This window comes from Drosophila tropicalis, unplaced genomic scaffold (assembly GCF_018151085.1).
Source record: "Drosophila tropicalis isolate 14030-0801.00 unplaced genomic scaffold, ASM1815108v1 contig_845, whole genome shotgun sequence".
NCBI lineage: Eukaryota > Metazoa > Arthropoda > Insecta > Diptera > Drosophilidae > Drosophila > Drosophila tropicalis.
Window position 1 is genome coordinate 12,389,742 of NW_027173338.1, and position 22,856 is coordinate 12,412,597.

General features: G+C 38.4%; 5 protein-coding genes across 5 annotated transcripts in view; 4 read left to right on the forward strand and 1 right to left on the reverse strand.

Annotated features, from left to right (window-relative positions):
• The first annotated feature begins 353 nt into the window (after positions 1 to 353).
• On the forward strand, positions 354 to 2,155 carry mbm (mushroom body miniature). The gene is made up of 3 exons (XM_068295037.1): positions 354 to 782; positions 936 to 1,436; positions 1,493 to 2,155. Exons 1-3 carry the CDS (start codon positions 354 to 356, stop codon positions 2,057 to 2,059), a joined length of 1,497 nt encoding a protein of 498 aa, XP_068151138.1. The 3' UTR covers positions 2,060 to 2,155.
• A 298-nt stretch (positions 2,156 to 2,453) lies between these two features.
• Positions 2,454 to 4,940, reverse strand: LOC137581351 (uncharacterized). Its single transcript, XM_068295577.1, has 3 exons — positions 4,614 to 4,940; positions 3,419 to 4,555; positions 2,454 to 3,364 (listed from the first exon to the last, which is right to left on the reverse strand). The coding sequence occupies exons 1-3, from the start codon at positions 4,809 to 4,811 to the stop codon at positions 2,699 to 2,701; spliced, it is 2,001 nt and encodes a 666-aa protein (XP_068151678.1). The 5' UTR covers positions 4,812 to 4,940; the 3' UTR covers positions 2,454 to 2,698.
• A 1,395-nt stretch (positions 4,941 to 6,335) lies between these two features.
• LOC137581350 (uncharacterized) lies at positions 6,336 to 19,851 on the forward strand. Its single transcript, XM_068295576.1, has 3 exons — positions 6,336 to 6,724; positions 6,799 to 9,811; positions 19,728 to 19,851. The coding sequence occupies exon 2, from the start codon at positions 6,830 to 6,832 to the stop codon at positions 9,809 to 9,811; it is 2,982 nt and encodes a 993-aa protein (XP_068151677.1). The 5' UTR covers positions 6,336 to 6,724; positions 6,799 to 6,829; the 3' UTR covers positions 19,728 to 19,851.
• Dus1 (Dihydrouridine synthase 1) lies at positions 19,745 to 21,598 on the forward strand. The gene is made up of 4 exons (XM_068295581.1): positions 19,745 to 20,174; positions 20,252 to 20,696; positions 20,755 to 20,923; positions 20,977 to 21,598. The coding sequence occupies exons 1-4, from the start codon at positions 19,745 to 19,747 to the stop codon at positions 21,490 to 21,492; spliced, it is 1,560 nt and encodes a 519-aa protein (XP_068151682.1). The 3' UTR covers positions 21,493 to 21,598.
• A 133-nt stretch (positions 21,599 to 21,731) lies between these two features.
• Positions 21,732 to 22,856, forward strand: part of tkv (thickveins) — a 35,265-nt gene continuing 34,140 nt past the window's right edge. Inside the window, exon 1 of the mRNA XM_068295579.1 lies at positions 21,732 to 21,834. Within this exon, the coding sequence (XP_068151680.1) occupies positions 21,777 to 21,834 (58 nt within the window). The 5' untranslated portion in view covers positions 21,732 to 21,776. The remainder of the gene's footprint in view (positions 21,835 to 22,856) is intronic.

Here is a 22,856-nt window from a genome sequence, read left to right on the forward strand (position 1 = left end):
TGCCTAGTGTCTTAGATCCTCACAATGTATTGTTTTTATACACAGAAATGTGGCTGTGATCTGGTACCGGAACTGGTTTCAAGCAATGTACTTCCAAAACCAAGTCTTTACAAATATAACCACCAATTTGGTCTTATATGGAAACCAACGTTTTTATTGTTTTTAAATGTTGAATATTTTTAATTTTTACTGTATACCGTACTGTACAAAGAAATTAATCTTAGTTTGTCAAGAACCAGTTCCCGGAATATCGAGTGAAATAATCAAAGCGTTATCGGTAAGTCGTCCACCACTAGTTGTTGTTATTGCGGCAACACGTGCGCGGTTGAAATAAAAGGTGGGTTTATTTAAGAATGCATAACGGCGAAGGAAACAGAGGGTTCCATTCAAACCAGTACTATGGAGATGGTGGACAGCAAAATCGCAGCGGAGACGGATTAAATAATTCAAATGGGGGTCATTGGCAAGGCCATGGTCATGGACAAAGGCACGACAACAGCAGCAATCAGAATCACGGCTACGATGGACAGGAATCATTTCATAAGTTTAGAGATCCTCAGCGCCAACCGAAACAAAATAGAGGACAAGGACAAAGAAGATCCGGCGGTGGGGGTGGTAAAGGTCGCGGCAATGGTGGTGGGGGGGTGGTGCTCGTGGTGGTGGAGGTGGCGGTAGAAGACGGCGCCGCAACAGTGGGGGATTCACCGGATCTCGCAGAGAAAGACGAGGTGCTCATGGCAATTCAGGACCACCTGGCACTCTATTTTTTTATGACACCCAGGGTAATGGCAACCCACCTAATGAGGATACTGAAATATCTAAATTAGATGTCATTCAACCCACGCCAAATACTATTCTGTCAGTTCCAAACTCTCTGATTGAGCCGCTAATTAAATTGGCACCATCTAATCAAGAAGTCCCCATTAATGAACTAGCTGAAACAAAGCCAACTCCACCTGTTATCCATATTAAGCAAGAGAAAAAAAGACACATCAGCTGCAAAAGCGGTGGAGAAAAAGGAAAGCAGTGAGGAGAGCTCCTCAAGCGACTCGGATGATAGTTTCGAGGCAGGCGAAGTTGTAAGGGCAGCCGCTACTCCTAAAGCAGTAATCAAAGCACCAGCTCAGAACTCCTCATCTTCATCATCATCATCTGATTCTTCTGATTCAGAAGCTGAAGAAAAACAGGTTAATTCAACCAAAACCAAAGCTTCAGCTAAAGATCAGGTCTTAAACAAATCTGTAGGAAAAAAATTAAAGAAAATTCCATCAGAAGATGATGTGGTTTGCATGGGCCAAGAGAAGCGTCAATTTACAATACCTGATGATGATGAGGACGAAAATGACGAAAACGAAACTGATGGAAGTAAAAAGATAAGCGGAAAAAGAAAAAATAAAGATAAATCCATTGACGTCTGCAATATCTGCGACAAAAAGGTAAATACAAAAAACAATTTCATAAAATATTTATTAATTTTGTTTTGCTTCTTCAGGGTCACAACTCGTTCCAATGTCAAATGATATGCCGCAATTGTTCAGCCCCCTATCACAACTTTAAGCACTGTCCAAACCCGGTCAATCTTAGTACTGCTCTTCAATTATTTATGGAGTTTAACATGCAACAATTCACCACATTTAATATGGAACAACGTTTTAACTTTGCTGCTGTAACACCAGCAACTACACCGGCATCATCAACGCCATTAAAGTCCAAGAAGGATCAGAAATCATCATCAAAGAAGACAAAGAAACTGCCCAAAAAGAAAATGAAGATAGAGCAAAAAGAAGATGATGATGAGGACGAATCGGATAACGATGATGATGCCGCAGCTGCTAATACAGATGACAGTGATGAAGAGTCTAGTGAGTCTAGTGATGAACCAGAACCTCCTCCAACAATTAAACAGAAGCGCAAACGCAGCTCGAAACAGAAACAACAAATCGCAACTCCAGGAAATTTACCACCGCCACAAGCCTTTCCGTTTCCTCTTTTGGCCCCTGGGGCACCTTACAACTCCATGATGTATCCATATGGAGCGGCATTTAGTTATCCCAAATAGGATTTAAATAGTTTTAAAAATATAATTGCAAACAGTTTAAGAAAAATTGAAATCAAATTAAAAAGTATAATTAAAGATTGAGTAAAAAAAACTTAATTCTGGAAAGTGGTTTGAACTTTTATAACATAAACTAAACTATTACATAACATAACTATAAAACTACTAAACATTTTCAAAAGTGTTACAAATTATTTGTCAATTACTGATTTTGGGTTTTAGCATTTGTAAGATTACATTTGTAAGATTTCTACCACATATGAGTAAATTTCAAAATATGTGCACTAATTTCAAATTTCCCGCCAATTGTTAATAGTTTTTCGATTTTCTCCATCTCTAACTTCCATAGCCTTGGCAACTCTATAAACTGCGACCAGCTGTTGCATCCCAAGCATGCTTTCCGTTTAATTGTTTAATGTTTACAAAATGAAATTCTAACTAGTAACAGTGAATATAAATATAGTAAGCACAAGGAATTTCTATTGATTTGCGTGAACAAAGTGAGTAACAGGCACTAACAAGACAACAAATTTATTATATGTAACTGTTTTCGAAAAGTTTTCGAGGGTGACCGAATGTTCTGCCCTCGAGTCTCAACTAAATCAAATACTGGATTTAATTTAGAATTCCATCTGCTCAAAGTTAATTCATGCATAGAGCAAGTTGCTCACGTTCCACCTCAGAGCCGCAACTGCAGGGGTGACTCAAGCCCCGTGGTTCTGTACCCGGTTTCAGTATCGTCTGCTGCAATTCCCAGATAATTTCGCTGGCCAACACGCTAATAGCCAACTTCAAAATAGACTGGTAATTGAGCGGATTCACCGCGTAGCTTAAAATACCGCGAGCAACTTCGTTAAATAGATAATAGCGATCCAATTCGAGTAGCTCCTCTCGCACGTCCATAATGCGATTGTCAAAATAACACTGAATGGCTGTGAATACCATTTTGTCCAGACCAACCAAAAAGTCCCGCTTGAATTTAACCAAATAGTGTTCGATGAAAACAATTTCGATTCTGTTCATGTGCGGTAACTTAACTTTGTCCTGGATAACTTGTTCACCGATTTGACTGACCACCAAAGAGGCGAGCGAACCAACAGGTGTTGGACGACGATCCGAGCAGGGACGTACATCAACAAAAGGATGTATTTCGTAGCTGCCCACACCAATAGTACTGGCCACGCCACTAAATGACACGTGCGAAACGCGCGAATGGTTCTTTTGTTGCAGAGTAACAGGCCTAGACATTGATGGTGGCACCTCAACCGGCTTGTGATCTCGGGCAAACGCAATGATCTGGGTTGCTTTCTAAAATGAAAAATTTTAGGCTAGGCAGTGTGTTTAACTTTGGATGAGACTTACGTAGTTAACATATTTTTTAGCATCACAAACAAACTCCTGAATGCGCGACACCAACACACTCATAGCGCAGAGGTCCTCACTAAGATCTTCATTGAAGCCAGTGAGGATGTAATTCAATATATACTGCGCAGCCTTATAGATTGGATCATCAGGTGCGAATGTTAGCGGAGATTGGCCTTCCATGGCAATAGCTGCGTTCAAAGCATAACACAATTCACTGTCCAAAAGACCATTAAACGATGCCTGGTATTCATCGCAAAAAGAGGGCTGCACTTTTTTAGGCTTCTTGCGCTTACGTCGTTTGGGTTGTCGTGCCTTCATGGCCAGTCGAGCCCTCTCTTTGATCTCATCCTGAATTTGCTTCCACTTTTCTTGATATTTGGCTTTATGGTTTTCAATGAAAAGTTCACGCTCCTTTTCCACCTCCTGGAGAAGGACATGTATGCGACGTTGATTTGCAATGCGTTCATCCAAACGTTTACGCCAAGATTGTATTTGCCCCTCTGTGTTTTTGGTCAAACGCTGTTTGCGTAACATTCTCATGTTTTTATTAAAACGATCCTTTTTGAATTGAAAGAGTTTCTTCTGCTTTATTAAATGTTTGCGCTTCAAATCCTGACACAGACTGATGTGAGCCTGCACACGCATATTTGTCAGCATTTTCCGATGCTTCAGCAGCATATTCTGCATTGAGGCCAGATTCTCGAGACGTTTGAATTTCTCCTGGGTGATATTATTCAAATGAACCATTCGTCGATGACGTTCTTCTTCTAAACGTTCCTTCCGGGCAACCACTTCCTCGTAGCATTGATGTCGTGCCCCCAAATTTAGATGATCACGCTTGGTGATCGATTCAGCGTTGGCGATCAGCATACGATCGTGTTGTTCCGCCTCGCGACGTCTGTAAGCCTGCAACACATAATATAACTGAGATTTGTGTAGATCCTGTCGATGTTGATTAAAATCCTTAAGATTGCATATGACATCATTGTCCTGGGTGATCTCGCCGTTCTCCCTGAGGCGCTTTAGATTGCGTTCGTTCGAATAAAACGTCTTTAGATTGGAATCGTGCAGTGGATTATATTCAGGTATATGTTCCGAAACAGATGAATCGAATTCCTGTTTAGCGCTTTTGAACTGAACCAAAACAGGATTTCACTTAACTGACATGTACATAATCATATTATACTCTTACCGATTGCCCTATTTTATTTCTCGAAAATATGACCTGATTCCCTGGACACTTGAGCATAGGCAACTTACAATTCAATGGTATTAGTTCCCATCCTGGTAAGCTATTAATGGGCAATCCTGTTTTGAAACTAATTAATTTGAGTAATGCCTGATTGGCCGCCACATTATTCCGTCGCGGCAACGAGAGAATATCAATCATTTTGAATTGTTTACGTCCTTTGGTGCTTGCCGAACATTTAACAAGTGTTAGATTTTACGACTTATTTACATCTACAACAAAACGTTATTACAAACTGAATATTTGTGCTTTTAGAAATTTGAAAATATTTATCAAAGTTTCAAGAGTCTACTATGGCTCGGAGAGAGAAGGAAAAAGCTCGTTCAGCCTGATTTACTTTTTGTTTATATATTCTGTTTCATAAAGAAGCTTATGTCTGCTTATCAAAGCGTGGTTCTTACCTTTCTTTCTGGGATGGAGCAACATACATAAGAATGGAGAGCTGATAAAGAGAGTTGACGTGTTTTGTATTAGAAACTATGATCGGAGAGAACCAGGGATAGTTCACAACAGCTATGAATTACCTAGCTTAATCGGCTCTACAAAATTGTTTCCTTTCTAAGATACTGTTATCTTCTTCGTTTTTTTTTTTTTTGCCTAGTTATCATATAACATATATGTAAGTTTAAGTCGTTTTATTGATACCTATAGCATAGTTTGTTTTGTAATTAGCGCTTATATGTCCATGTCCTGGGCAAACATTAAAGTTTGCTCAATAGTTCCACATACGCCAACTGTTTCCCTGTTTGTCTTGCATACAAAAGTCTTTTCTCTGCAACGTCGTTTTTTCATCACAAGTGTTCAAAGTAACATAGCATAAATATTTATCAATCGGTCAGCCAGGCGCCGGCATGTCTGCCAAAAAAAGAGAGTTCTTTTCTCTAGCCACCCTCAATGTGATGTAAATAAAATCACATCAAGTGCTCAATGTACTTGCTTTCGGGACGTGCTCCATATACGCTCTCGAGTGTGCTTTCCATTTCAGCTAACATCCCTAAACTTTTCTGTTGATGGTATAAATAAAAAATGATGCTAAAAGCAAAAGGAAAACCAAAAACATATTTGAATTAGAAAAACCATAGGTGCGTGTGGTTTTTTTTTTTTAACATGCTGTGCTGGCCTATTTTTTTTTTTTTTTTTTATATAATAGTTACTTCCTGTTCTAATACAAACAAGATAGGGATGCAAAGAGTTGTAAAAGTTCTCGATGATATTTATAGTTAAAATTTTCCACAGTCACGTCAAAGTTCGTTTTTGATTGGGCCTTTTAGTTGGCTTTATTGTATTGATTTATAATGTTTTCTTTCCATATTCAAAGCAAATAGCTTGATGCAGCTTTGTTTTCATCACACAGCCATCTCTAGGGCTAAGCAGTATCCAGTAGTTTCATCCCCATCCCTCGTATAAGTTGTTGTTCACCTGCCGCCCCAACTGGCAGGTGTTATTTTTGGGGGTATACCACAGGTTAGTCTTTAACTGAATAAGTCTTGATAGCAGTTGCCGGCAAAACCACACCGTTGTAACCCGTTTGTCATTCGTGTGTACTTTAGGGCAACCCACCCACAACTACTTACCAGAACCATAGAGACTGGCTTTCAATGAAAAGCTTTTGTGTTATGGCTTTCACTCAAAGCTTTAACGGTACACTCAGTTGGCTCGCGTCGGTCGTTTGGCCAAGTTCGTTCGCTGGAAATAAACGGATCGGCGAAAACTTTGAAAATTTCTTATACGTGTGTGTGTGTGCGGGTGTCTGTTTGGGTGTGTGGGAGACAAACAAATAGCAAAAACGCAAACGCAAAATCATAGAGCAAGAATCTCGTCGTGCAAACGGGGGTGGCGACAATAATCCTGCCTGCTTCCTGTAACCACCCCCTCACGTTTACGTATGCAGACCGTTAACTGCGCCATTCACGATTCGCCACACATCTTGACGCAAAACAGCAACAACAATAACAGCAGCAAGAAAAACAAACGCAAGTTCAACAAGGATAATTGTTTCGGGAATTATATAAACACATGTGTTGTCGAAGTGGGCGTGGTTAAGCCGATGTAATGTACGTTTGTCATTTTACGCCGATGTTCATCATTCATCATTTATCATTATTTTGTTCATCATCAACAAAAACAGCAGCAACAGCAACAAAAACAACCCAAGCATCATGCCCAAATCAGCGTCAATGGAAGCAGCTGAAGCAGCAGCTTTAGGATCTATCAATTCGGAGACGGATCATATAATAACCATAAGCACTGCCAGCCTAACAGAGCCCAGCATTATCAACGATCCCTTGAAGCAGTCCACCACCACAACTTACCTGGCTGCTCCGCACATCACTCCTCTGTCCCAATCTGCTCCCCACAACAGTCAGTTTCCAACATCATCCAGACGACACAAGCTAAGCTCCCTTTGTCGTTTCTCTCCATTAGTTAGCTATCAAAACAACATAACTGATGTCCAACATCGACGTGGACGTCGTCTTCATGGCCTACAGCTACCACTCCATCCGTTGCAATTGTTCGGCTGGCTGGTTTTAATACTCTTTGGCTTGGCGAGTTATTGGGTGTTAATACCAGCATTTCATGCCCCTCTTCAGGGTCCGCTGTATGGTTTAATTACTGGGCTCTATTTGGTGCACATAGCCTCTCATTTGACAGCCCTTTTAACCGATCCCGCGGATAAGGAATTAAGGCGTGTGCATCGAAACGATCGCATTGTACCCGAATTTGATCGGGCCAAACACAATCACGTCATTGAGAACGGTCGTTGTCATTTGTGCAATATAAAAACGTCATCCCCGCGAACCAAACACTGTTCCGTGTGCAACAAGTGCGTAGGAAAGTTCGATCATCATTGCAAGTGGCTTAATCATTGTATTGGCTCTAGGAACTATGTGGCATTTCTAATGTGTGTGGTGAGCGCAGTGGTGGCCACTCTGGTCATTGTGGGGGCGGTGGTTGCTCAGATAGTTCTTTACTACGTCCAACCAGATTGGTTGAGCTTCTATTGGTGCACCGCAACCAATGGAGCCCAACATGGAGTTGACTCTGCTGGACAGTTGGATTCAGCCGATTATATAAATCTTACTTTGAGTCTTACCAATGGTACCATGATGCTTCTAGAACAGCCAATAGATGAACTTTCAACCGAATCAGAGCAAATGGATAATTCGACCACCGGCCTAATAACTATATCATCCTCACCACTTCCGACGATGCTGGAGAATTTTACCGCTCTGATTGAAGCCACTTCGGCGAGTTTTCCATCGATTGGCAATAGCGAAAGTAATCAAACGACTCCAGCGACGCCTGTGGTAGCTGGCATTGGAGTAAATGAAACTATATTTCTCCTGCTTTTGGGCGTATTGGGATTACTGGCTGCCATTAGTGCCGGCCTATTGTTGCATCTGTGTTTTTTTCACATCTACATATCTTTCTTGGGCCTGACGACATATGAGTATATACGAAACCATCGTCAAGCGCAAGAAGCGAAGGCCAAACAATTGATTGAACAGGGGACATCAGCAAAAAATGGAACAGTTCATTTCTCGCCGTCAATACCCAGCCAGCAAGAAAATAGCAAACCGTCCAAAAGTGGTTCCACAAGTGGACAACAGCTATATTGTTGCTCCAAAAGCTATCATCCCAATCAACAGCATCCACAGGTATCAGATACCTATCAATCCGATCAATCAATGCGTTTGCACTGCTGTTCTAGCTCTCGAGAATTTCATCAGGGCCGTCAGGCCATCTATGTATGCTCTCTGCTTGAAGAACGAAGTGTCGCCCAAGTGCAACTGGAACAGCCAGACAACCTCAGTGCAGGTGGATTAGAAAATTTCCATTGTTGCTCCAGTTTCGCTGCAAGTGCGTTACAACGTCGAGTCAGTTTGGCCAAGGGATCTCTATACACAGGCGAGGCAAGACCCCAACGTCCAGCTACCTATCTACAATATACGGAGCAGTGCAGCTTGTGCACTTTTCGCCTAAGAAGCCCGCGGCGTTCTAGTGCAGAGAACTTGGGCAATGGCCACGGTGGCGGAAGTGCTGTGGGCAGCAACAGTACTCGAACTATAGCTAGTCAAGGTGTTGGCTCCTCAACTTCGACCGCAGCTGGCAATATATCTAAGCATCAGCGTTGGCGAAGGAAATGGAACTGTTGTGCCAATGTTCCTGATAGTCCAGATGTGCCCAATGATCTTTTGGCAGCTTTGTCTTTTCACGAGAATACCGAAGCGACTGCCAAATTGAATGCCCAAGAGTTGCCAGTCCAATTTATACGTACACTGAATGGTCACCAAGCCGATGTCGAGTTAAAAGATAATGCGACAACAACAACGACAACTCCGCCACGTAGTTCTCGTTTACGTCACATGTTGCGCCTGCTCGCTCGTTACAGAAGACCACGTTGCCGTCATCATGGCAATGGAAACGGACATCATCATCATGGTGTGGCGGCTGGCAAAGATATGAGCCATCATATAGGCAGCATTAAACAAAATCAGATACGTCCATTGCAAATACAGGCAGCAGGCAGGGGGTACGCGTCTTCGACGTGCACACCTCCGGCAACCAGTTCTCCGAGTCGCAGTTCTTCAGAGAGCAGTGAGCTGAGCACTAGTGAATCATCTGGCAAGGAAGTGATGCTTCTGCCCACATCTGTCATACGTGATGATATTGTGACAACTTACACTCTAACCCTGCCACCGGCATTGCCACCACCCACACGACGCAAAATGCCGCAGGCCACTCAGGAACTGGCTGAACTAGCTGAAACATTGGGTTTCGTTACCAACAGCCAACAGCAATCGCAGCAGTGCAACAGCCGTCATTTGCCGTCTTTGGGCAATGTCTATCGACGCCAACGTCGGAAACATTTCCTGCGCACTCGCTCCCCAACATTATCGCCTATCCATGAGTCGGGTCTGTCCAATCCTACGTCGCCACAGCCGTTGCGACATAATGCCAACTCTAATTACAACTCCAATCCGGCCAATTGTTCGCCTCTTGTAATGCGTTCGTCATTATCACCATCCTCGTCATCCGTCCTAGTGCAAAACCTTTGCAGTTTAGCCGGCGATACGCTGAGGAAAACCTCGTCAAATAGCTCCCTGCAGAGTATAAGCTCCAACTCCAGCAGTACATAGGTAAAGAAGATGGAAGGAACGCAGTGGTTTCTATTTAGGGCATAGACTTTTTGTACGTCTACAAAAAACCAAAAAAACTTAACCTGCTAAAAAACAAAAAAAATGTGTTGTCAGGTGTGTCGTCAGAAGTCATAAACAATTGAAATCAATTAAGAGCGAAAAGAAGACGGCAGTAAACGGAAATCAGCAAGGATGGGCTGCTTTATAGAATGTGATTTAAATTTTGTAAATGATAGTTCACAATGACTTCACATATTTGCATGTAGATAAATTTAAAAATTAGGCTGTTAAATAGGCAGAGAATACAATTGAAATATATGAGTAAAGAACAGGTTAACGAATGTCCATATCGATTCCACATTTGTGTGCTGCCCCATTAGAGATAGGATTGCTTTTTTAGAACTGTTGAATCTAATTTTTTCAGTCATATTTATAAAATATGCAACAAGAATCAATTTCGCAGGTTTCTTTAAGGTGACACTGCCAAGTTGGTAAAGGAAGGCATTGTCAACTAATATATGTACACGTGTAATTTCCTCCTTTCTGGCTGATATTGATTTTCATGTTTCAAATTGTGAGTGAAAGCGTCGGATGATTCTGTATTCTTAAGCTGTATCTGATACCACTCGTGGTGATTTCTGAAAAAAAATCACATTTGGGGATTGTAAGGACACGAGGGCACAGTTAAGGTGGGGGTTCTGTAATGTTGCCAAACTATTACGCAAATGTTATGTTATTCGATCACAATTTAAATGCAGTGACAAAGTTGGCAACCAAATATATAAAATTTGCGTACATATGTACACACATACTATATATTTGGCAGCTTTTGAGGTTGCGTAATCCATATAGGAACAGAGAGAAACAACTAGACAGGGAGGGACAGAGAGAGAGAGAGAGAAAGACTCTCGTTGTATACTTACTATAAAGGTTCTAGCTTTGATTTTCCCATACAACAGACGCACATTAAATTTTCAAATAAAAAAGGAAATAATCTGAATAATTAATGAATATACAGGAGAGGCACGATTACTAGGCAGTCCGCTCTGCGACAGCTGCAAATCGAAATGGAAATGCGTCAAATGTTTTGTAAAATTAAGACGGGCACGCTACTGAATGACTGACACATGGACAGACACAGAAAAGTTTAATGGATGAATGGATACAAACCGAGAGATGGTTAGACAGACGCCATGTTTGGCAGATATACGGCCAATGGAATAGTCCGCACTCTAAATGGAAGAAGAGCTCCAGGTTGGAGCCCAGACAGGCAGTTCATGTTATTAAAACTGACAGCTAGGGTAAAAAATAAAGTTAATGGCCAGGTCATTTTCAAACAAGAAAGAGTGGCGCGGGGATGTGCAAAAGTACCCCTATGTATACATATTGGAAACAGTGGGATAGTGTGTATAGAAATATATAAAAACACAATTTGTTAAAATATTTGTGCTTACACTGGAGAGAATGTTTTCAAATTTTGCTTGTAGTGCGGGAATCGTATTAAACTTAAAGGCCAACTGTCAATATTTTCTTCGCACTTTTTTTTAAGTATTGCTTGAGTTTATAAATTTCATAACCCCCGAAAAAGATGCTTTTATTGAGTATTCGTTGGTATTACTGTTAATTTTGCCATGTCTCTTCCCTAAAGGCGGCAGTGCCTTAAGCTCTGGCTCCGGATTGAAACCTGCTTGACATGCATTCTAGTTTATTTCGTGTTGTTCCCTTTATCTCTTCCATTTGTCTCTCTGTGTGTATGTGTATTTCCTATATGTGACAAGGCGCTTGGCAAATGACTAAAATAACATAAAGCCTCAACTATAAATGGATTTTCAATGCAGACTGACTTTCCACTGCAGTCAGCACTACTGACGCTGTCTGTTGTCTGTGTATGTATGTATGTATGTATTTCAAGTCAACAGCTTACCAAAGAGAAGGAGAAACGTGAGGTTTCCCTCTTCTTTTCTCTTTATTTTTGTATCGTTGTTCATTTCCGCTGGAAAATGTATTGCATACTTTTTAGGGCGCAGAAAGTGTGTCTTTGCAAGTGTGTGCGGTATGTCTGTATGTGCAAACATGAGACTGTCTATGGGTGTGAAAAATATTTAATTTGATGGCACTTGCCATTAGCATTTGCAACTGAACCTGGCGCTATCCAACCAGCAAACACAACTAACCCACCCAAATCTCACGTAGTCAAACAATGTTAGGTAGTCGAAGAATACTTTGATATTTGTTCTCATTTCATTACCGTGGAGAAAACTATACAGATCACTGTGAACTGTGTAGAAAGGAATATGACATGGTTTTTTTTTTACTTATTTCTTCATTGTAATGTGTTTATTGAACTCATCTTGTTTATTTTTCTTGAATTCTTGATTAGGAACGGAATTAAAGATCAATTAGAAGAAAATAAAAAATTTTCAATCGGGCCACAAATATTAGTGATCTAATTGAAATTAACTGTTTATTTTTATAGACTAGGGGACTCCATATACATATGTACTTGCCTGGGTGCCATTCCGTCATGGTTGATCTCATAACTAGGTATATAATTAAAGTGACACACCTACGTAACCATTACCAGGATTTTCTATTGGATAAATATCCATACATACGATATAAAAATTTCTTTCTTTCTCCCTATTTATCCTTCTTTCTTTCTCTCAGACAAGCGAGTTTCTTTTTATTTCTTTCTTGTTTTGAAAATAATATATTTCTCTTTAATTGCATGTTCATGTCATGCATGTGGGCAGACCTCGAAGGGGTTTACGCCCCAAAATGCTGCCAGGCAACACCCTAGAGCTTGGAGCATGGATTTCTCTGTTTGCAGTTTGTTTTGCGAGCCAAGCAAGGGTCCTAGGGATAACTCACACCATTTAATGATGTTCCCCATAGAAACAACTGAATAAATAGTTGATAGTGTTTGGTGTTCTTGTTGTTGTCATGACCACTTGTTGTCATTGCTTGTTGTTGTTGTTGTCGTTATTATATTAATTATAAATTTATGGTAAATGCTCTAAAAACACGCAAGACTTTACATTGGTGGAGCCAAAGAACTATTGAAAAATTAAGAGTACGATGATTCATATCAATTGAATCTTTGTCCCATCTATTTGGCCTTTCCAAACATTTGGTTTTATTTGCAATTGACCATTTGAATTGGTAACTAAATACCTTTTAGAATACGTTGTCTCCCTGTTAGCGTTACACCCACTTTTTGCGTCAGCCATGTCATTGTTTTTTCCTTTACTCTATGACATTTTTCCCCTGACTTTTTGTTCACAACTTCCTCGCACTCGCTTCGTCTCTCCTCCGTCTCAGTTGACGTTTTTTCGTTAGTTCACTGAACCTTTGCTTTTGTTAGGGCAAAGCCGAAGCCAGCAGCCCAGCCAGTTGAAATACATATTCACATCCGCTTTTACCATTTTTTTTTGCTTTCCGCTCTTTCTAGCTCGTAATATGCTTTTCAATTTAGTTAATGACTTTTCAGATAGGCCCTTGGGTTGGGCATACTTGAGGGTTAAAGCTAATAGAAAAAGTAAAGAAAGACTGTTAAATTGCTTGCGTGAGCGAATGAAAAGCCAAAAACGAGTTAATAATAAAAAGAAGAAAATACAATAAAAATGCATTGCAAAAACTAAAAACATAATTAGAATTATATTTTGATATCAATTATGTCACACTACAAAGAAGTCCATTAAAATAAAACAGAAAATTATATAAAATTTAGACAAAAATATTTATACATACATACATATATCATAAGAAAACATAGTTATTTACATACATATGTATATATCGAGGAAATGTAGGAAAAACTACAATTATACACTATGTATGTAGAAGGTTCTAATTAATTCATAATTTCGTAGATTAATTAAAGCCTAGAGCCATACATATTGGATAAATAAAAAAACATTAAAAATTTTAATTTTGTAACGATTACACATCAACTACAAACTGACGAAATCTAGTCGAATTAATACAATGTCACTTGAAAGTGACTACGGAAAACTGAGATTTCGGATTCAGGATAACTTTTTTTTTTTTTAAGGAAATGCAAATACCATAAAAATAAGTAAATATTGTATTTTAGACAAAATAAATAACATTTGATAAACTGCTTTTTATAATACTTTCATCTTTTAGTTAAATTATGTATACCTAAGATGTTTCTATAGTATATTATGTATTTTGCCACCACCAGATAAATGCTCTTTAAAATAAAAAAAAACTCAAAACCAAAAAGAGCAAAGCTGAATAAACAAAGCAAAAAAAAAAAAATACAAAACTTTAGTCAAAGGAATCTGTAATATACATAGAACCTCATTAAACTACCGTTAGCCACAAACCAGATTGCTGATGGTCGTGCGTGTATATATCTACTTGTACATAGTCTAAATGGCCCCATCAGGTGACAGATATAGTGGGAACTTACCACTATTGTTGCAGGCGCTATGACCCGTTGGGCGTAGTGACATTTTAAATATTTACCAAGGCTGGAAAATCGTCAAATGGTTTCGAGTTGCTTTCGGCAGTAAGTTGAAATTTCTGCTGAGCACCGACGCTTTGTGGTCATTATCGTTATCATGTGTGTTTGTGCCCTTTCAGCCCGAACCACTTGACCTCTTTCGAATCAAATAACCAAATATGTCGTTAGAAGTTGTTAATGCCAAATTGATTTTTTTTTAGTGGACATATGTATATTATTTTTACCTTTTTCTAATTTAGCAACAAGTCACACTAACTATTACATTTTAAAAATTTCAGCTGTCACTTAAACTTAGTAACTAAAGTAAAAGAATACTAAAGTATTCGATTCGATAGGTTAATTTAACTTAATTTGCTTACTTAGGCATTGATTGTGTAGTTCAATTTTTGGAAGCGAAATGGCTTCTTTTGGGCGCGTTGCCAAACCTCTGACACTTTCAAGATTCGATATTTGTTATTTTATTGTTATTTGTTATCCTTTTGTTGTTATTGCCTTTATTATGTTGTTTGTCCCCTCCGATATATTAAACATGCAAATACGTATGCGTTAAATTACCAAAGTAAATTGTTGTTGGTAAATTTTATATGTATATATTTTTTGTTTTGTCTTTGATGTGTTGTCATGTGTTTGCCCCAGCAAAACAAATCACACAATTGACACACACACACAGTCACGGTCGTATCCTTCGCATACGGATACGGCTCACACACATGGAAATAAAAAAGTTCTAAGGCACTGTTGGACAATAAAATGTGTAGGATTTATGGGTACGTGTCATTTGGCTTGTTTGTCTTTTCTTCTCACAACAGATAAGCATAAGTATCATACATACAGTCATACATAATTTGGATATGTATGTATACATACATGCATATGTACATAAGAATGTACAGAATGTTCATCTTTGTACGCATGGAGATCCTTGTAGTACGGGACTGTGGCAATACAGCAGGACAAGTAAACAAATCAAGCAAATTTAACTGACAGCACATTGTTAGTAACTTCGTACTTTAATACAAAGAGTTACCTAATTGAGAAGATATGCCTTTTCGAACACAAACTCAAATTATATTTGTAGAATTAAGTTCGGACTTTTATGAAAATATGGTCATTGCATTCTGTTTTTAAAATTTTCTTTTCTTGCCTTTTGTTGCGAAACAAATTTCAGAAAAATGCACATCTTTTTGCGGCAACTTTTCCAACAGCCTTCTCCTTGGTCGTTCGTTTGCGCCTTCAATCACTAGATTTCACGTTCAATTTGCTTGTTTGGGTTTAGTTGTCGGGCTTGATGGTGTCAACCTCATTATTATCTTAGTCTGGGCATACAAATATAATTAAGCGAGTAAAGCTACAACAGGAGCTAGACACCCACAGAAAAGCAGCACACATGAAACAAAACATCAACGTGCCTTGTTCATTTATAAATCTCCAGATACATGACAGCCGTTGCCTCTTCATTATCGCCAATGCGCAGTTGTAGTCTGCTCCTTCTTATTCCTCTTCACCTCCATACTCCATTTCCCTCACCTTCTGCCAATGTTTGCTGGTGGATTTGGAACTCATCTGACAGCGACAGACTAGGAATAGCGTTAGCAGCGGCCAACAAGCATCATTAGTCCTAATGAGCCTGAGTAATAAAATTTCATTAAAAAGTGTGCGAAGAAAGTTCAGACTGGTAGGTCTTTGACGTATAGGAAAACTCTTCGTCTTTGAGCATCTGAACTGTGTGAGAAAAATCTTAATAATTAACAAACCAATTTTGATTGGCAAAGATGAAATTGGAAAGGCAAAGCCTAGGAATTTTTCAATTGTCCTTTTGTTGCTTTGTTTGAATAGTTGCTGGCACTTTCTTTCTCATCTCTCACATGGACTGAAAAGGACCAGCAGCCGCATACGCCGTCAACTCGTCGCCAAAAATTCTTTTTTTTTGCCCTGCCTGTGTCTTTCCATCTTTTCTTTGCCTCTTACATATAGTTTTGTCCTTGAAATACCCACAATTCGAGCTTGTTACGCGTTTTTGTCGTTTTCATTATGGTTATTACGTCAGCCAAAAATCGACTTGACCTGGTTGCATAAGAAAACCGAAAACTGAAAATGGAGAGAAAAATGTGTGCCACATGACTGAGTGGACAATACTTTTCATTACTTTCCATTTGATTGAGTGACGACACTGACGACATATATGTAAGTTAAACCAATTACTTGGTAAAAATGAAAAAGCTGCTGCAACTCTTCATAAAACTTAGTGAGCTGACTAAATACTATGTACCCATGATTAGAAATGCTCTGTTCAGTCGGTTGTTTTTATTATATTATCATATAAAAACAGGGGCATCTATTTGTTTATTGATGTGTCTACTTTTTACTGACAAATTTGAAATCCATTTGCTTAATGCCTTTTTCATAGTGTTAATCAAAAGTGGCGTTTCGAGACAAAATAGAAGGTAGCACAATAAAATGGTCACTTTTGCTCGTTTCAGCACGCAAAGTTTTTTTCTTTCTTTCTGTTTGGCTGGACTCACTATTGTTGCGTTTGTAATTTGACTGCTGCAGTGCACCATGGGTGGCAGTTGGGGTAAGGGTTATTTGCAGTGGGCGAAAAATAGGGTAGAGTTGCACTTGAATGCCTGAGCTTTAATGGGCCACATAAACCAACAGCTAAACTCCTTCTTGCACCTTCTGACCACTTGAAATTCATTGCGCGAGGGCAAACTTTTCTATTGCAAATGTTATAGAATTTTTATTTTTTTGTTGTTTTCATTGTAGTAGTTGTGGTGGAATTGTAAACTTGTCCTTTGCACATGTCATTCAGTTGTGTGCGTGTTTGTTTGAGTGTGTGGAAATGAGGTCATATTTTGGCGACTCGGCTCAGTTCGGCTCCACTCCCATTTTGCCCTTTTACTTTAAAGGAAGAAATGTAGAAGCCAAGCCAAAGGCAATAAAACAGCAGCTGACTACAGCAAATTGTGGGCAATTGAAATAAACCACAAGAAAAAGTCCAAGCAGCCGCAGGAAGTTTAAAGTTGAAGTTTCTCTTTAACTATAGCTACATTTAAAAACTGTTTCTAGAAATTCAACGGGTTGTTGAATAAAAAACGCAAGCAATGCCAATTTAAGTGCTATACACAGAGTTCCTGACAGTTTCTCAGTTAGGACGGAAATGATAAATAATTTTATTAATGGTCGGGTAGAAAATATTGATTGAATACTCTTATAAGGTTTCAATAATAAAGTAAAGTGAACTTTCAGTATAAAACTTACAGATAATATTAAAAAATGCAGTTTTATTTTTCAACTTTTTAAATCCATCCCTACGTATGGGTATTATTTGGTTTAATCCATTACCAACAGCCAACTAGCCACATGAGTTGTAAGGATATTTATACATAAGTTTATTGTCTCCACTTGTCCAACCTTTGCATTGTGCCATTTTGAAAACTGAACAATTAAACGTTTGGGCTTGGCAAATTACTCTCCAACTGCAACACAACACTCAACCAAAACGCATGTAACGTGTATTGTAAGCGGTGGCGCCTCTGCACTTCTCCATGCTTCAGCAAGCTAGGTCCAGTGTGTTATCAGAGTGAAAGCCAGAGATTTTGCTCTCGCTTTTGGGTTCGCCTTAATTGGTGCGGAAATTATTAATTATCTTTATGCAGGCTTTGCTCTTTTGGATATTTGAAATCGAAAGCCGTTGGCTTGGGTCTGATTGAATTTGCTTTGGTAAAATTGCTAACAGATATCTGTGTTGGGTTTCGGTTGGGGAAGGTAACGTTGGAAGAGGTATTTTGTGGCATTGTCTGGTATTGTTTGCGGTCTCCTAATTACTCAGAAGACTCAGTAAAAGCATATGGTTCCTTCAATAAAGAAATAAGCATAACAAGCAACACTAACCAACTAATGTCAACTTAAGATTTTTTTTTTTTTTAATATTAGTTAATGAACATAAACAAATTTTAAGAAAGAGCATACAAAAACGTTTACAAAAATATAAAGTTTTAATTCAATTTGTAACTATTTTGGCCTAGATAAGCTTGCAATTGTTGGCCGCGCCTGGCTTTGCTTTTTCTTTCCTTTCTTTCCTCGTCTTGGTACTATCTATTTTCTTCAATCTTTTTTACCACTTTTAAATTTGCAAAAAGTTCTTAATTGTCGAAAGCCTGCGGCCTTATGCCCATTTCTCCAAGTTCCAGGGACAGTAATTTGGCCATAATTATGAGACAATGCCAAAGAGCAACTGTTGTGGCTGCAATAGTAACAAAAACAATGTCACGCCCTTTATAAAGAAATAGTTACATATAATAATAAACATGCATTTTACACATTTTTCTTAATATGCCATTTACATGCAGACTGGAGAAAAGTTAAAGGTTTTTTTGGACTTTCATAAACTTTAATTACTCACAGACATTTGAAAATTTAAATGGCGTGCACATTGTTATAAGGCAAAAATAAAAAACTAAACTTAGTCGAAGACTTCATCATATTGTACAAAAATCCATCCTACTTTAGGGTTTTCAGTTGCTCTACATCTATCCGTTTCTTATTTGTCACAGGGTATTACAAAATTTTGATAGGTAAAGTTGTATGCCATTTTCGGTCGGTAAACTTTCAATGTAGAAAACAACTCTTGGTAATTTTATAACTAACTTCTGCAAACTGACAACAAAAAGGAATACACAGAAATGTATATATATAATATGTGTACATTGTACATATTCATATGAGTAAATCGAGTGTAATAGTCAGTCTTAAGCTCCTTAAGCTGAATCAGACCTCTTCATCAATGGCTCAATTAGTATTTATTTAAGTAGGCAAAAGCCTCGTAATTGTTCAACTGAATCGCATTTTTTATGCTTTAGCTCTTCAGATTTTCAATGAAAAGTGACACAAAAATGAAAGTACTATATTGTATATTGCAGGTGTGGGAAACAAGTACGGTGGTAATAGCTTCTCTTAAATTTGTTAAAACTTTCAATTTCAAACTGTTTAAACACTTGATCGGAAACCCCCTCTACGCAAAGTAAATTGGTTTAGCGCCTTTTCACTTTGTCCAGTTGTGCGTAAGCTTTTCACACGGCCGCACCCTATTTGAAGCTAATGTGTCCACTAATTAGCTACGACCAGGCACGGGAAATGGTGTGTAAGGGAGGCATAAAAAATGGCCAAAAATTTTTAGTATCCAACTGCTGAGTATTTATAAAGGCGTCACCCAAGGCAATTAGCAACAAGTCTCTTAACGCGTTAACTTATTTGAAGGATCAAAGTTTAAATGAATCTTAATGGAATAAATTCCATATACTAATTTGATTACCTGATAGTTAGTAAACAGTGCTTTTAATTCAACTGACAATTCAATTCACAGAACTGAATTCATGTTAGAACCATCATTGATAATAATGCTTAAAAATTAATTTTCTTTAGGTTAACACTTAATTAAAATGGTCAATAATGAAAATGGAGAAATAGCTTCTGCAGCTTGTAGTAAACTCTCTGGCTATGATTTCTATCAACGAATTTTGGGATCTCCTCGTTATGTGGTAGCTCCAATGGTGGACCAGAGTGAACTGGCTTGGCGTATGCTATGTAGGCGGTATGGTGCAGAATTATGCTATTCACCCATGTATCATGCGAATCTCTTTGCCAATGATGTTAAATATCGTAAAGAGGCGCTACAGACCTGTGCAGAGGACAGACCATTGATAATACAATTCTGCGGGAATGACTCGCAACAGATTTTGGAGGCTGCTCTACTTGCTCAGGGACATTGCGATGCCATTGACATTAATTTGGGTTGCCCACAGGCAATAGCCAAAAGAGGCCATTATGGATCGTTTTTGCAGGATGAATGGGAACTGTTAGAGAAAATTGGTAAATAGAATAACCGTTGCTGTGCTATGCGTCCTTCTAACCTTAGGTATTCGTTTTTTCTTCTTTAATTCTTACAGTAAGCACCCTGCATGAAAAACTTTCGATACCGGTAACCTGCAAAATACGCATCTTTGAAAATCGTGAGAAGACAATACGGTATGCCAAAATGTTGGAAGCAGCTGGCTGCCAATTGCTTACAGTTCATGGCCGAACACGAGAGCAAAAGGGACCCTTGACTGGAGTTGCTGATTGGAGTTATATTCGATCTGTGAGAGAGGAAATCAAAATACCCATGTTTGCCAATGGCAATATCTTAGGTCTCGAGGATGTTCACCGCTGCTTGGATACAACTGGAGTGGATGGTGTAATGAGTGCCGAGGGAAATTTGCATAACCCAGCCATATTCCGAGGCATATCTCCGCCTGTTTGGCAAATGGCTAAGGAATATTTAGAGCTTGTTAATCAGTATCCCTGTCCCACCTCATACATTCGTGGACACCTCTTCAAGCTGTTTCATCACATGTAAAAATGAAAACGAATATTTTTAAACCATACGATTAAGTTGATTAATTCATTGCAGCATGAATATAAACCAAAATGCCGAGTTAAGAGAACAGTTGGCGACGGGAAACCAGATGGAGCAATTCCATCAAGTTGTAGATAAAGTGCAGTCAAAATACGAGCCATACCAAAAAGGAGAACTTATTTATACGCCAGAAGAAACAGAATCGCCTAATGATTCCGAACAAGTATGTTTTTGGGAATGAACAAGAATCGAAAATAAGTTTTTTTTTTATTCTAGAATCTGCTTTTACCACCTTGGCTGTGCCAACCCTATATACGCATTTCCCCCGAGTCGCATCGCCAAAAAATTGCTGAAAAGGAACGCGATGCCATCGATCCTAATCGCGCAAAACGCCAATATTTTGATAAAGAAGGTAACGAAATCTCTCGCAAGCGGATGAAGAAACTTCGACGACGTCAACGACGGCCAAGCAAGACAGAGGCTCAAATTCAACTAAGGCACGAACGAAGGTTGGCTTACTGCAACGAATGCTCTAATCCTCAAGGGACGAAATGTGAATTTCACCTTTGTCGTGTCTGCTGTCGAGACAAATGTTTTACGGAAAATTGCGATTGTCCCGGTCATGGCATACTGATCAAGTCGCGGCGCGACAAGGCTAAGCGCTATGAAGAACACCATTCCCATCAACAGCAAGAAGAAAATAATGATTCTGGCGTGGCCACCGAGAATCTATATTTTGAGTCCTCGGTCACAAACGATGGTGCTGTTGCAGCTTCTGATAATATTATTTGATATTGGATTTAGAAAATTTATGTAAAATGTAAATTGGTAGACAAGTTGTTTGGTTAATTGTAAAATAAAATACGGAGCAAAATAAAATAAAATACTGACAGTATAACTTTGAAATTGAGTTTCCTTTACTTCGTCGGCGCTAATGTAGATGGAGCGACTTCATAACGACATGATAACAGAGACTGTTAAAAACAAATAAATCGAAATCGACTGTCAACATTTCTTATCGATTGTCGCTGTTATTTCGGTCCGTGCTGTTAACGCAGTAAATACAAACAACTGAAATGTCGTGTTTTTTGTTAATTTTGTGTATTTTTGTGGTTTTTAAACAATATCCACCAGGTAAGTTCTTACCTACAAGTGACGTGCAACAATTGAGTGCAGTAAAAACTTCCAAAACCCTTCTTTTTACAACCACATACAATTTTTCTATATTTTCTCGTTCAGTTTGTGTGTGTTTGTTTTTCTTCTCTTTCCCTCTGTATGTGTGTTTGCGTGTGTGTGTGATTTGTTTTGTTATTTGATGCATTTTTCGATTAATTAAATTAAGCATTTATTTTCATGCATATATTATATTTAAAGTGTGCACATTGATATATATGTACATAAATACAAATTGTGAAAACATACAAATGTTTAATTTGTGGCTTAAAGGGTTTTATCAAATTCGGTGGAGCACGAGCTGTTGGCAGAACTAAATTGCATATTTGTCCCATAAATGGTTAAACAATATGTATTTATAAATTAAATGTACAAGATGTGTTTCTTTCTGCACAATGAGTGTTTACATTGCTCAAGTTGCATTTGTTTATGAAACTTGAAGTTTTTGTACAAGAATTGTTTATATAGCGCAATTTTATTGTTTGCACCGTTTACACTGAGCAGCATTAAGAAGGCGCGTTCCAATTGGAATCGATAGTAATAATCGGAAATCGTTAAAATAATTAATATTTGAATTCCGTAATATATATTAATAATAATATAATTTAATAATAATTTATAATTTTATTGCTTTTAGGCTTTTTAATTTCGGTATTTTGAATTTTTATCGGTTTTTATTTTATTCTTCGATATAGCGAATGTCTTCTAAAATTGATTAAGTTTAAGATCTGTAAAAGTAAAGTAGTACGTAACAAAAGAAGGTGAGATGATGGGATAATACAGCAAGATTAGCATAGCATAGCACTTTTCACTTTTTTTTTTTATGTATGTAGTAATTTTTTCAAAGAGAACCTAAAACTAAATCTGTTTCAACAATATACTAAAGCAAATTAAAGAAGCTTGTTAAGAATTTATTAAAATTCTTTGGTGTTCTTTATAAGTTTATTCCCATTCTCGGGTAACAACGATTTCTTTTGGCCAAC

Bases quoted from the DNA above. Each gene is read 5' to 3' on its own strand.
- mbm (XM_068295037.1), top strand. From the start codon at position 354: ATGCATAACGGCGAAGGAAACAGAGGGTTCCATTCAAACCAGTACTAT. The intron at 783-935 runs GTAATGGCAACC...TTAATGAACTAG, and splicing joins ATTTTTTTATGACACCCAGG to CTGAAACAAAGCCAACTCCA. The intron at 1,437-1,492 runs GTAAATACAAAA...TTGCTTCTTCAG, and splicing joins GCAATATCTGCGACAAAAAG to GGTCACAACTCGTTCCAATG.
- LOC137581351 (XM_068295577.1), bottom strand. From the start codon at position 4,811: ATGATTGATATTCTCTCGTTGCCGCGACGGAATAATGTGGCGGCCAAT. The intron at 4,556-4,613 runs GTAAGAGTATAA...GTTTTGGTTCAG, and splicing joins GAAATAAAATAGGGCAATCG to TTCAAAAGCGCTAAACAGGA. The intron at 3,365-3,418 runs GTAAGTCTCATC...TTTTCATTTTAG, and splicing joins CTAAAAAATATGTTAACTAC to AAAGCAACCCAGATCATTGC.
- LOC137581350 (XM_068295576.1), top strand. From the start codon at position 6,830: ATGCCCAAATCAGCGTCAATGGAAGCAGCTGAAGCAGCAGCTTTAGGA.
- Dus1 (XM_068295581.1), top strand. From the start codon at position 19,745: ATGGTCAATAATGAAAATGGAGAAATAGCTTCTGCAGCTTGTAGTAAA. The intron at 20,697-20,754 runs GTAAAAATGAAA...AATTCATTGCAG, and splicing joins TTCAAGCTGTTTCATCACAT to CATGAATATAAACCAAAATG. The intron at 20,924-20,976 runs GTATGTTTTTGG...TTTTTATTCTAG, and splicing joins CGCCTAATGATTCCGAACAA to AATCTGCTTTTACCACCTTG.